Source organism: Plectropomus leopardus, chromosome 11 (assembly GCF_026936395.1).
Source record: "Plectropomus leopardus strain MGB_pleo_1.0 chromosome 11, ASM2693639v1, whole genome shotgun sequence".
Taxonomy (NCBI): domain Eukaryota; kingdom Metazoa; phylum Chordata; class Actinopteri; order Perciformes; family Serranidae; genus Plectropomus; species Plectropomus leopardus.
This window is the reverse complement of record NC_142186.1, coordinates 23,068,117-23,081,194: the sequence shown is the minus strand read 5'-3', so window position 1 is coordinate 23,081,194 and position 13,078 is coordinate 23,068,117. Positions and strand designations below refer to the sequence as shown.

Genomic DNA, 13,078 nt, shown 5'->3' with positions numbered 1-13,078 from the left:
CAGCAGCGCACTACTCAAGTTTCACTTAAAGTTAACATCCATATTTGTGAAAACATGAATGTTTCAAACATATCTTCCCCGGGGCAGCACAGAAGATCCATACAGTGAGCACAGTTTCAAGAAAAGTGTCACGAATTTAGTATCCAAACAAATGTCTCTCCTTCGGTTTCTGATATATGATGTTGAGCAATGGCCAGAAAACAGTTTTTGTAAAACATTATAGTGTCACAGTGAAGTTGACCTTTGACCTATTGTATGTAAAATGTCAGCACTTCATCATTTTATCCTGTTAGACATTTTTGTGAAATTTTATCCAATGATTTTTTGAGTTATGGCCCAAAACATGTTTTCTGAGGTCACAATGACCTTCACCTTTGACCACAAAACTCTAATCAGGTCCTTCTTTATTCCACATGGACAATCAAATTTGAAGAAATTCCTTCAAGACATTCTTGAGATATCACATTCAGGGGAATGAGACGGATGCAAGGTCACATTGACCTTTGACCACCAAAATGTAATCACTTTATCCTTACGTTTGTGCTAACTTACAGAAATTCCTTTAAGGTGTTATTGAGATACCATGTTCACAAGATTAGGACAACAATAGGACATCACAAGAATAGGACATCTGTACAGACAACAATAAAACATGCCTCCAGCAACAGCTATTGTTGGCGCAGAGGCATAAACAAAAAAAAAAGACCAATTTAAATGCTAATATGCTGCTCATATCAGCCATCCCCTTCCTAAATTCAGATTACATTATTTCCAAAGCAATGACCAATAGGCTCAGGTAGTATCTACTATGGCTGGAACCAAATATTCTGCTATTCATTAATTGGGTAGGTATTTGGTTTTAATTTAGGGATTTGAATTTTTTTATTTATTTTTTTTTCAGAAGACAAATGCCATTTCATTGTTTGAGATCATTGTTGGATCGATATAGTTCATTTCAGGACATAAGACTGACATGGAAAAGAGCAAACTTTGAACAATGTGGACTATAACAGCACTGAACAGACTACTTCTTTTAGCCACAGATGTTTTAGTATTAAGGAATAAAACCAAACAAAGACCTTGAGAATCTCTATAAATTGAACTATGCTATCTCAATAAAAAATTGGAGTGAGACCTGAAGAGATGGATAGATTTATCTCAGCGTTACAGAACACAATAAGGTGTGAGCTATCAAAATGTATGTTTTACCACAAATATTCATTTCAGTCTTTGCCTGATAAAACTGAAAGAAGAGTAGGACTAGTCCAGACCAAAGATTCGCAATGAGTTCAAAGTTGCAATGTGCCAGTCTGCAACAATATAAAAACTTCTCTCTGTAACTGTAACAACATGTTTTTGTCTTTTCATGAAAGTTGGGTGTGAACTAATCTTAGACTAACTGACACAGCATTACAACCTTGCCTTTGCCTTCACCACTTCAAAATGCATGCCCAGGTGTCACAAATTTGATTTGTTTTCTATTTGTTTGAAGTTAATCCCATTCCCGCTTGGACCCAAACAGAATGATTTAAACTAGGCGAAACCATTGGCCAAACTATTTCTATTGAAACAAAGAACCACCATAAAAAAAGTTTCTGAGAAACTGGAGGGAGATTAATAAATTATTTTATGAACCAACAGACTTGTCACCAAAAACACCCTTACGTTAAAAAAAAAAAACAACAAAAAAAACCATTTTTTAATAACAAAGTATTTTAACTCTGGCATGAAAAAGGAATAACTCAATTAGAAATTTGCTATAAGGGACACTACTGTCATTTGAGGAGTCAAAAGAAACCAACTTTCCAACAAGTGATCAAATGTCCTTAATTCAGTGTAGAACAATTGTTTCATGATAAGCAAGGTTGTCAATCTTGTCGTTTGTCAATAATTTTGCTTTTGATTGTCCGTAGTCTTACTAGGAAAAACTGGTTAATGTTTACAAAAAACATAACATAAAAAAAAAACAAACAAAAATTAACTACAAAAGGCACTCCATTGCCTTAGTGACCTTTAGCGCTGCAAAGTTCTACCCATTTCGAGGAGGTGAAACTTCAATGTCTTGCAATGTAAATGTTTTGACTTTTTGTATTTTCTGTTAGCTTTGTTGTCAGACAACTGCGGTAACCACTGCCCAGCCTCTGGTCCCCACTGCCTCGCTGCACTGTGCCCCACCCAAGTCAAGTGGGAGCCAAAGTTAGCTATCGTCTCCACTCATTTGGTGAACCTTCTTGATGATTTTCTTTGCGGTTTCGTGCTTTTCAATCTGCATGTGAGATTCACCTGCTTGGATTCCCAGCATGATGAGTTTAAGAAAAGGAATTTATTAAATTACTAAAAAAAAAAAAAAAGGATGTTTCCATGTCTGAGCATTTTAAAGAAAGATGTATTTAAGTCATTTTAATACCAACTAAGGCCTTATTTTTAGATTAATTGGTTCAATGCCTTTGAAGACTTTTTCAGGTCTTTTTCACTTTGATTTTGAATTATTACAGAAAACAAGCTCTGTGGAAAACAACCATTTATGATACTTGCATGTTTTGTTCTGCAACATGATCTCCACAAATGAGCGCAGGATTTTTGAACCGTAAATGCAATCGCCAGAAGTAAAAAGCTAATGCTGGGCTATAAATGAACTACACTACTATTGTGTCACCACCACGACAAGAATGTAAAGCTGTGTTCAGTCTGATTAGGTTCTGTAGTCTCATTTACCAACTTGTGAGCAACCGCCTTTTTTAAGAAACATAAAAGTGTCCATGTTCACGAGTGGGGTATTTACTAATGTATATATTATATTATATTATTATATATTTATGTATTGGAGCAAAGGCTGGCAGTCTCTTAAGCCTGTGCTAACCAAAAATCCTAGTTAAGCCTCTAACAAAAAAAAATGACTTTGAAATGAAGGAACTGGAGGTGCTGAAATGCTATTGGTTTTGCGATGGTTTTAGGACTGTTTCCTGGGGTTCTCTATAGTTGAATCCTTGTTGGGAATTCTGTGTCAAGAAAGTGTTGTGCAACCATTAAAGACAAACTAAACCCCCAAATTACTTCTTTTCAGTTGAAAATGTATTGGTATTTAGAAGTGTTATTGGTTGATTCAGGTCCAGCTCTTGACATTTGAGTGCAAAGTATCAAAATTCAACATACTATGTTATAAATATGCATAGTGACTGGTCTCTCGAGGTTAAAACCTGGCTTTGCAATTTAATTCTGCTGTTGCTCTCTCTTCTGCTTTCATCATTAACCTAGCCCCCTGTTGCCACCTTATCATCACTCCATCTCAAACCAACTACTATGTGTGTGTGCAGGGGGCAGGGAGGTGCTGTGGATTGAGAGGCAACATGATTGGGTGACTGGGCATGTCTTAGCCCTGCCCATTTTTGAGACTTCCTCACATTCCAGGGAGGAGGCACTCAAGCCAAAAGTGGTGGGTTTAGTTCGTCAAGATTCAGAATTATTCACTATACTTTTCTACATCAGCTTTATCTCACTCCACATACATTGCCTAAATAAAATATCTGAAATATGTTTTAGATGTAGCACAATAGAAGGTATGGCTACGTGTGAAAGTGAAGCACAGCACTATGTCCTCTGTTGCAGGCGGTTCCTTTCCAGTAGAGCCTGAGTTATGTTTAGTAAGTGACCTCACTGGTCTTAATCTCAGTAGTAATACAGTTTTTAAATGAATCAAGATTGCGCTTGATGTTGCAAGAAAATTTAGGCTATATGTAACTCTCACAAGAAAACCAGACTGCCCTCCCTCCTTGTCAAAATGGTTTTCAGAAATGAAAGTACTGGCTGAGAAGTGAATATGAGCAGGTCATCAAGATATGACAACCCTTTACTGATGATATGGACTCTCGGTCTGCAATTTATTGACCCAAATTTCATGTAGATTCACCATTCTAACAGTAACAGTATGTCCTTTAAGTATGCACCGATGTAATGTCTCTCATTTTATGATTTATTATGTCTTATTTTGTTTTATTTATTTGACCTTGTTGACATTGTTGGCGTGTTGAATCTGTAATGGGGAGGAAGGAACTGTCTCATCTAACTATTTTTTAAGATAAAGTTGAAGATAAACTCGGCAAATGCATTTTGTCTTTTCACAAGTCACGTTTACTATCGTGACTGGTCATTACTACTCAGGCTATAAACAGAAACCAGAACACCTACAATACCAAAATCTTGTTCTGTCACCTATAGATTTTGCATGCATACATATTCAGAGTCACATTAGGGGTTTATTTGTAGAGCATTAGGACAGATGGAAAAATAAAGTATAAAAATACACAGAAAAGTAAAACCTCTAAATCATTATAAAAACCGCTTATATATCACCCTGCATGGAGGCTGTCTCAGGGTGTGAGGGTGAAAGGTTATGGTAGAAATCTCAGCATGCATTGCTCTGGGTACAGTACAACATGTCCCTGCTGATTGACCTGCTGACCATTTAACTCTGATCTATCTCCAAGCAGCCATCATAAAGTGATTCTGACTTACTGTCTCAGATTTGTATTTTTGCATAAGTTACTCCATTAAAAAATCTTGTATTGCAAAAGTTGAATCTTTATTTTCAACAACCTAATCTGCTTTAAAAGGTTTCTGCCCTGTGAGACATGATGCTTATGACATACATGCACTGTGACATTTTGCAAACACACCACTTTTGCTGTATTATCAGGAGGGCTCCAAGTGCATCTCCATATGAATACAGATAAACTAAAATATGAGGAACATTGCATAACTAACCTACTTGGTCATATTTCAACATACAATATTTAATGTACACTGGACTTTGTTAAGGTGAACGTGTGTGTGTGAAAGTACATGTGCATGCATATGTGTGTGTAGGGGTGTGTATGCTCATCAGATGACGTTTGTTTGCAGTCCCCCCCTATATCATCCTGTCCAGATGTGAGCTCCGAGTTACAGACAACTCACTTGCAGAGAAGACTGTCACATCTTGGATCTGTACATCCAACACAACAGCAGGTAATCACTCGTCTTACTGCAGCAGCCTTTACAGCTTCTTTTCTGATGCTACTTCTGAATAGATTTCACTGAAACATCTATTTTATAAAACATTTAGTTACTGGATTTTTGCATTTAGTATTTGAAGTTGTATTAACTTGTTTATTGTCTTCTGAGCTTAAAATGTTAAATATAGAGATGAATGTTGATTCTTCCAACGGAAAGTTAAATTTCTTCAACATTTTGAGCTTTTTTTTCCCTTTTGTTTCAGACATGAATGCAAAATACGTCTTGGCGCTGATCCTCGCTCTGCAGGGTAAGGCAATGTACCAATGCAATCTGAACAATTGCAGTGAATATATTTGATTTTTTTACAAAATATTAATTATTGAGTATAAAAAAAACCCTCAAAACAGAGAGCCATTTGAAACAGGTTACTTTAAATGTAAATGCTGTACATTTTTAGGCATACCTTCTTGTAAAATGATCAAATTTAACATGTTTATTGCATCCACATGTGTTACACCAATTAAATGGACCCTGTTTCATGACTGGCTCCTACTCTGATTTATCTGTGGCTGGCACGCAAGATAAAGACTGATATTTAAATAACACATTGAATGACGTCCAAAGAAATCTGAGATTGGGTATAATTAACAAGAGAGATAAACCAAGATTGGCAAAACAGCTTTTCTTTGGTTTTTTGATGATTCCTCCAAAAAAAAGAATTTACATCTCTTGTTGATCTTTTGCCCTATTCTGATCGAGTAATTCATTTTACTACACTAGTTCTATTCTAACAGTCCTAACATTCTGATTTCATTCCAGTCTCCATGAGCCTGTGTGATATTCCTGAACCATCAGAGGAGCTTGTTACCAAGTACAATGACATGAAAGCTACATTCTACAAGAGGCTGCTGAATGCTTATGGTAAGCTGCAGGCTGCCGCTGCTCCTCTGGTGGAGAAAGCCGGACAAGATCAGCGGGGACAGGCTGCAAAAGACTTCATTGAGGACCTGCAAACCAAGCCTGAGTTCCAAGCCTTCGTCAAGGTTGCCACGTAAGTGTTAACTGAGAACCATCCTTTCAGTAACTACCTTTAATTATCAAACCGGAAACTGGCAGAAATAATGCTAATGTTATATAATGTGTCCATGCCAACTGCAAATTTACAGTGAAATCACAATTTCTATTAAGAATTCAACACACACATAAAAGATAGGGTTTCTCCAGTACTGAGCTAGGTGACAAGTCTTTCTATTATGGAGATTTCTTTAAAATAATTTGTCTTTCCTGATTTTTGCAGTGCCGTGGGCGAGGAAGCAGGTCCTCTGGTGGACAAGGCCCGTTCATCAGTGCTGGGTGTATATGGACACTACGTGCGTCCCCATGTTGGGAACTATCTGAGCGATGCCATTGACCACATCAAGGTCTACCTGGACAAATTCATGCCCGCTGAGTAAAGAAGACCAACCAGGGGAAGCCACCTGTTAGCAGCCCGTAATCGATGATAGATCATAGAAACAAACAGCAGTTAAGGCTGAGAAGAGTGATGCACAATGCAATACAATCATTTGCCTCTTATAAAATCAATATCTTTGTCAAAACATGCAAAGTTAAAAGCAGGGCAAACACCACCTATGCACTTTGTGCATGTAAAGTATTTTGCATTTGATACACTAACCAAAGTCTCTGTGTGATTGTGTTTGTATATGTTTGGGTGTGTTCATTAAAATGAACTGGAAACTATCTGAAGTGTGCTTTTTTTATCAAGAGATTAAAGGTTTACTTTTACAATTGATAGCATAAAGCTTTATTTTGTGGCACAAGTTATCCTTTTATATTACTTTATGAGCAGAACCAAAGTTGTTATGGACCTCACTAATCACTGTATTTTATCATAGTTATACATTTAAATTAAGCTAAAAACATTACAGGGATGTTTGGTTAACAATATCAGCTGCTGCTTTAGGAGCTGAGCGCTTTCAACTACTTAACATAGACCACTGATAAGAAGATAAATTGTGTCCAATTTTTAACATATACGTATATTTTGTCATCATGACTCTGAAGAAGTCAGACTTTTTTGTGAGCAAGCACCTTGAGTGAGTTTGTTTGAGTGTCTGGTCTGTTAAATGCTGTTCATGTGGCTTTTAAAAATGTTTTTCTAGTTCTAAGTCTGTTATCATCTACTGTGTTAAGAAGGCCAGTCTCTCTTATTATTAGATCATATTATTGTCTATTTAGCCTATTGATGTGTTATTTTGAGGCAGTTAATTGACTGATTAATTAACGATGCTGTGCAGCGTTAGGAAGGCAAAACTCAACATTGATATAGTTTTATTCTGAAGCAGTTTTAGCGTACTGCATTGCCCTCTTGATTCTCCTCAGCATTGTTTTATGCTGGTGTGTGCGAGGGTTATGGGGTAGTGTGTACGATTTAGGGTGAGTTAGTGGCATCAATTGGTAAAGATTGCATATTGCAACTGGCAAAAACTGCAACTGGCTAAAATCCAATCAAACCCAAAAACAAGGCAGTGCTAATTGTATATATCAAGATTATGTTACTACACTGCCATATCTCGCTTAAAATGTTTTTAGAAACACATTTTAGTGCCATGTTTAGCTGTAATAGGGAAAGTTTGTGAACAGGAAGCAGGCGCCATGCTGAGATCAAATGTAAAAACTCAGCAGTACTTACCAAATATAAACCCAGATTCTGTTACAGTGTTGTGGTTTTCTCACCTCAATTGTTTTCAGAAAGACATTTTAGCTTAATATTTAACTGTAATGTAAGACTGTTTCTTGCCAGCTAGCCGCCATTGTTTCACACATACAGTACCAGTTTGCATTACGTTGCCCACTAGCGGCAGTGTTTATTGGTTTGGTGTGGCACGGTGCATTCTAGTAGTTGTAGGTGTTCCACCTCTTGACCAAAAGCCTCCTTTTTACTGTGTTTTCTCTGGTCATGTAGCACCCATTTCAAAAGTATTTACATTTTTCACTTCACAGTGGCCGAGGGGCTACGGTGTTTGGTTTGTCCATTCTGGACTACTGTAGAAACATGGTGGTGCAACATGGCAATCTAAATAGTCAATGACCTGCTCCCTATGGAGATATAAACGTCTCAAATTAAGGTAACAAAAACACAATTCTTATCTTCTGGTGATTTTACTGTAAAGAAAGCATACTTACTATATTATTCGAATTCTGCCAATATCTCACCCTAAATCCTAGACACTGGACCTTTAACGTTATAGTATTGACAAACTGCAATACCGCATGTAACAGTTAACAAATTACTTTCTCCAGGGAGCAACTTAGTCGAAAACTGCATTACTATTTTTTAAAATGAGTTATGCGCAATACATTACTTACTCTGAATAAAATCCAAACACTGTTAATGTCTGTCACTGATAAAAGTACAAACCACATAGATCATTTCTTCTTATTTTCTAGCTGAAATTAAGGTGCTGAAGACGACTTCTCAGTGTTGTTACAATGATTCCAATGAATCACAACTTAATGAAGTAATTCTTTCATTAAGTGTTTATAGATGTTCCAAGTTGGTCAAGCCTGAGGTCAATTTGAATGATGGCATGTTATGTGAGAGCAGCAGGACATCCTCATCCTTCATTTCTGCTAATTTCAGACATTCTAGTAATTGTTATTATTATTTTCACATAAATATACAAATATCCCCACTGTGTAATTACAGAGTGCAGGACATGACACATCAGACAACTGACTAACAGAAATGATATAAAATCACTGTCGTGGCCTCTGTGAGCATCAAATTATGCTGCTTAATGCTGTCTGTAGTAGAGCCGAGTCATCACAGCACTGCATCACAGCATCAGCTGGACTTTATCAAAACTACAAGCTCTCTGACAGTTTGAATCCCACTGCTGCCCACAGCTGTCCTCAAACTGACTGCAGTTCTCAGGTCACAAGCAACAGGACATGTGAGCCTGGAGCACATGTTTACGTAGGATTTGTTCAACATGCAGCCATTACAGATAAAATGACTCCTAAACCCCCAAAACATGGATCCAAAGTGTGAACTCACTATCGCTCTGTGTAACACAGGCAGCTAAGAAGCTAATAAACTTTTTGTGCGGAAGTTTGATGATTGTTAGATAATAATCATTATCTTAAGTAATCAATGAAGACGTAAAAGCCCCCATATACTATTGTAAAAGTCTGTGTTCTGTGACTTCTACAGTTTGGCCAACACAACTTATGAAAACAAAAATCTGATTGTTGCTCACATAATTGTGTTTAAATGTTCTGCCACAGCAAACTAAAGAGCATGTGCACTTATTAACCAGAGTCAAAATATTTGCCAACCTCAAGGCCAAACAAGAAAAATCGAAATCTTTTAAAAAATCTATAATTTTGGTCAAGGTATCAAACACAAATTATTTAAAAAGAAACAAAAGTTGTATGCACAAACCACAATCAATAGAAAATAAACAAAACCAATTGGTCTGCACTTTGAACTCCTCCTATCATTTGAAAATAAATCCAATATAAATAGTATGCACCTTTTCCAGAAAATCATGTCCTAAAACAGTCTGGGTAAGAGCTTTAATTAATTTTAATTTTAAATTTTGATTAATTCTTTGGTATGTATGTCAGATAATAAATTGTATTATTTTATAGTGTAAAATCTATTCTAGTTTACTCTTACTCTTCTATTCTTAACAGGGTTTTATTTCATTGTAATTCAGATTTTGCTTTTATTTTGCTGTTGTGAAGAACTTTGTATTTTTGTTTAGAAAGGTGCTGTACAAACAAAACATATTTTCATTATTTTTATTATTTCTCCCCCAAAACATAAGAAATAACAGCAATTAAACGTCCATAAAATTAGTTGTCTTTTAATTGCAGCCCTGGCATTGTCATCTAGCTGGCCTAAATATTTCATAACTTGAATTGGCCAGATGACGTGTTCAACACACTCTAGACTTGGGGGCATTTTAAGGACTTAGGACTATTGTGACATGAACGCATCACCACTATTATCATTATGCAAGTAACAAGTGCCTCCTCATTGAGGTTGTGAACTGGGCAAGGTGTAAGAGTGTGCTGCAGTAATACACTAACCTAATCTATGGAAAATAATTGATTTGACTGTATTCAAAGTTAGCATCTCTATCTCTCTCTCTCTCTCTCTCTCTCTCTCTCTCTCTCTCTCTCTCTCTCTCACACACACACACACACACACACACACACACACACACACACACACACACACACACACACACACACACACACACACAAACATGGTGCCTCCTCATCGGCCCCTGTGTTTAGAAAATCTAATCACTAGCTTTTGATAATGTTTAAAGCCCCTTTTTGGTGCTTTATTCACATCCTTGTGTGTACATAGAGAGCCATAATGTCTGTTTTATCATGACACAATGTCACACATGCTCCCAAAAACACACATGGGAAATGGTTTAGGTTTATCTACCCTAAGTGCACTTTGGCTCTGGGAGCGACAAGTCAACACATCCACGCTCCTATATAAACAGGCAGGGCCAGTGGTGCCTCTTACTCTTTTTTCTGGAGAGGAATAAAGTGAGTACTAACACTTTTACTTCAATTTATAAATGAGTTAGAGTGTAATAGTCTTAGAAATACAAGGATGTTGAGTTAGATGTGAAAACATTTGAAGAAAAACTTAAGCCATAGGAAGCATGTTCAACAGAATTGCAAGTAGGAGAAACTTAACTATCAGTTACACAAGTGCAGAAATGTATGACAATGTCTCACCCTAGTGGATAAAGTGAGGTAAGCTTTAAATGTCTCCTATGTTCTCTCTCCACGCAGAAACGAGTGACACCATGAATAAGCTGCTGGTCATTACTGTGCTGGTTGCACTCCTCGCTCTTAGTAAGTGCACTCTGTAGCCATGAAATTAAATTCAGAATAGGATAAATCATCTGTTTCCCTAATGAAATGTGGTACCCTCTGACCTATTTTGTGCAGGCGCTGAAAGCTTCCGTGTGGCAAGGCAGGTTGAGGAGGAGCAAGGGACCTTGACAAAGGTTACAGACACTGTCAAGTCCTACTATAACAGCGCTGTCAACACTGCCAGTGAATACATTGAGGGCATCAAGGGCATGAAGCTGGAGGAGAAGGCAATGTAAGAGATTTTAAATGCAGGTTCTGTTCAATTGCTGCAGTATAAAAAAGTACAGATTCATATTTAAACTCTTCTTTCTGTGTGTTGCCCACAGGAATCTTTACTCTGAAACTACCACAGTCATTAGCACCTACAGCGGCATTCTACAGGACCAGCTTTACCACATGATTTACCAGCAGTAAACAAAAACTGATTTCTAGTCACCTGAGCAACATTTTCTGACAGCTTGAGAACTTTGAAGCTCCACACGAAACGTCATTTGACCATCTGAACTCTGTTGTATATCGTGTCACCAAAGCCTCAAAATCTACAAACGTCTTCACAAATGATGGACCCCCTGCTCTTTGGCTACTGCACTGACAGTAAAAGATGATAACCACCAAGCGGGGACTGCAGTTCTCTTAAAAAACAACAGCCAACAGCTTGTACAAATGAACAGGACGGAGCAACTTGGCGAGCACAGGAGGAAGAGCACATGGCACCTTATCATGTACAAACAAATTTCTTCCCAAGTCTCAGAGTTGAGAAAAAACAGATATGAAAATAATAATATAATAATCTATTGCCACCTTCTGGTGCTTCCTGTCACCCCACCTCTTAAATATTTGTCATATCTTGAAATAAACTATTTATACAAAAAAGATTGGTGTCTGTGGTTGATAAATAAGAATTTAGTTTACTGTTTGGTGTAATAAATCGTGCATATTTCCTCTGTGCTTCCTTTTATCTCAATGATGCAAAGGATCACGTGCTTATGTCTGTACGGATCTGCGATGAGGCGCCATGCTTTTATCAGCTGAGGCAGCACGAGAACAGAGGCTTCTGTTGCAATTAATAATGGATGAAAAGAAACAACATGTAAAATGTGAGTGCAGAGAAACCGACGGAGATGAATAAACAACAAAAACTGTGAAGTTTGTTTTGTGGATACTGACAAACAGTGATGCAAGAATGTTGTGATTTTTAATTAGTGCATAAATATACAACATGTAGTCCCCTCTGAAGCTGCAACCAGCACAAACAAAATGAGAGACATAGCTCATCTTGTTTAGTTGTTACTAATGATGTAAACAGCAGCAGACGGACACAAGACAAACTACACATTTGTGTAGGACTTCTACTGTCATAGGAGCAGATGTCTGGGGGGGGGGGTTCATGGGACACGAATACAAAATAAAGGTAGTAGGGGACTTTTGTATTGATAACATGAAATACATGACCAAAGCACAAACTGCTGCATAAAAATTAACCAGAATGCAGGAAGTGTTTGATTCTTATAGAAATGAAACTTATGGTGCTGACTACTGTGATCACATAAATATTATAATAATATAATTTAGATAAAGTGCTAGCATCTGTATCAGTAACAATTTGAAAGAAGCTGCATTTTGTATTTGATATCCAAATTTGTGTCAAATTTTTAATTTAAATTTTCGACTGTGACCTGATTTGGCTTTGACACTAATATGATTTAATCTGTGGGCATCTGCAGCTGTGGCTAAACAGAGAATACAAATTCTCTACATCATAAAGCAAGACAAGAGCTCATATTGACATCTACTTTAATCAATATCATACTGCTAAAACTGATAAATTAAAATCTAGTTTGACCCATAATGACCCATCTTTGCCATGTTTTCTTACAGTAGTTGAGGAAAAACAATATTCGATCACTTTTCTTGTAATTGTGTGCTCAGCTGTATTGTTGTAATTATCAGCTTTGCCTTTATTTTATAAATATTAATATGTGGTCATTTGAAAATATTGATAATTTTTAATATTGATAGCTCTTGATCTTGTTTTTGCAAATATATTAATGTTTTTAATGGACATCTTTTAATGTGTGAACCCCAGGAAGATTATGCTGTGGCATAAGTTAATGGGTGAACAAGTGGCAACATTCAAAGCTGAAAAATAAACCACCTTAGACCGCCCATATTA

General features: G+C 36.9%; 2 protein-coding genes across 2 annotated transcripts; both read left to right on the top strand.

Annotated features, from left to right (window-relative positions):
* The first annotated feature begins 4,900 nt into the window (after positions 1 to 4,900).
* Positions 4,901 to 6,732, top strand: apoa2 (apolipoprotein A-II). Its single transcript, XM_088084294.1, has 4 exons — positions 4,901 to 5,004; positions 5,255 to 5,299; positions 5,812 to 6,043; positions 6,290 to 6,732. Exons 2-4 carry the CDS (start codon positions 5,257 to 5,259, stop codon positions 6,444 to 6,446), a joined length of 432 nt encoding a protein of 143 aa, XP_087940420.1. The 5' UTR covers positions 4,901 to 5,004; positions 5,255 to 5,256; the 3' UTR covers positions 6,447 to 6,732.
* A 4,081-nt stretch (positions 6,733 to 10,813) lies between these two features.
* apoc2 (apolipoprotein C2) lies at positions 10,814 to 12,051 on the top strand. Its single transcript, XM_042490735.2, has 3 exons — positions 10,814 to 10,884; positions 10,981 to 11,137; positions 11,232 to 12,051. The coding sequence occupies exons 1-3, from the start codon at positions 10,836 to 10,838 to the stop codon at positions 11,317 to 11,319; spliced, it is 294 nt and encodes a 97-aa protein (XP_042346669.1). The 5' UTR covers positions 10,814 to 10,835; the 3' UTR covers positions 11,320 to 12,051.
* Positions 12,052 to 13,078: the final 1,027 nt, after the last annotated feature.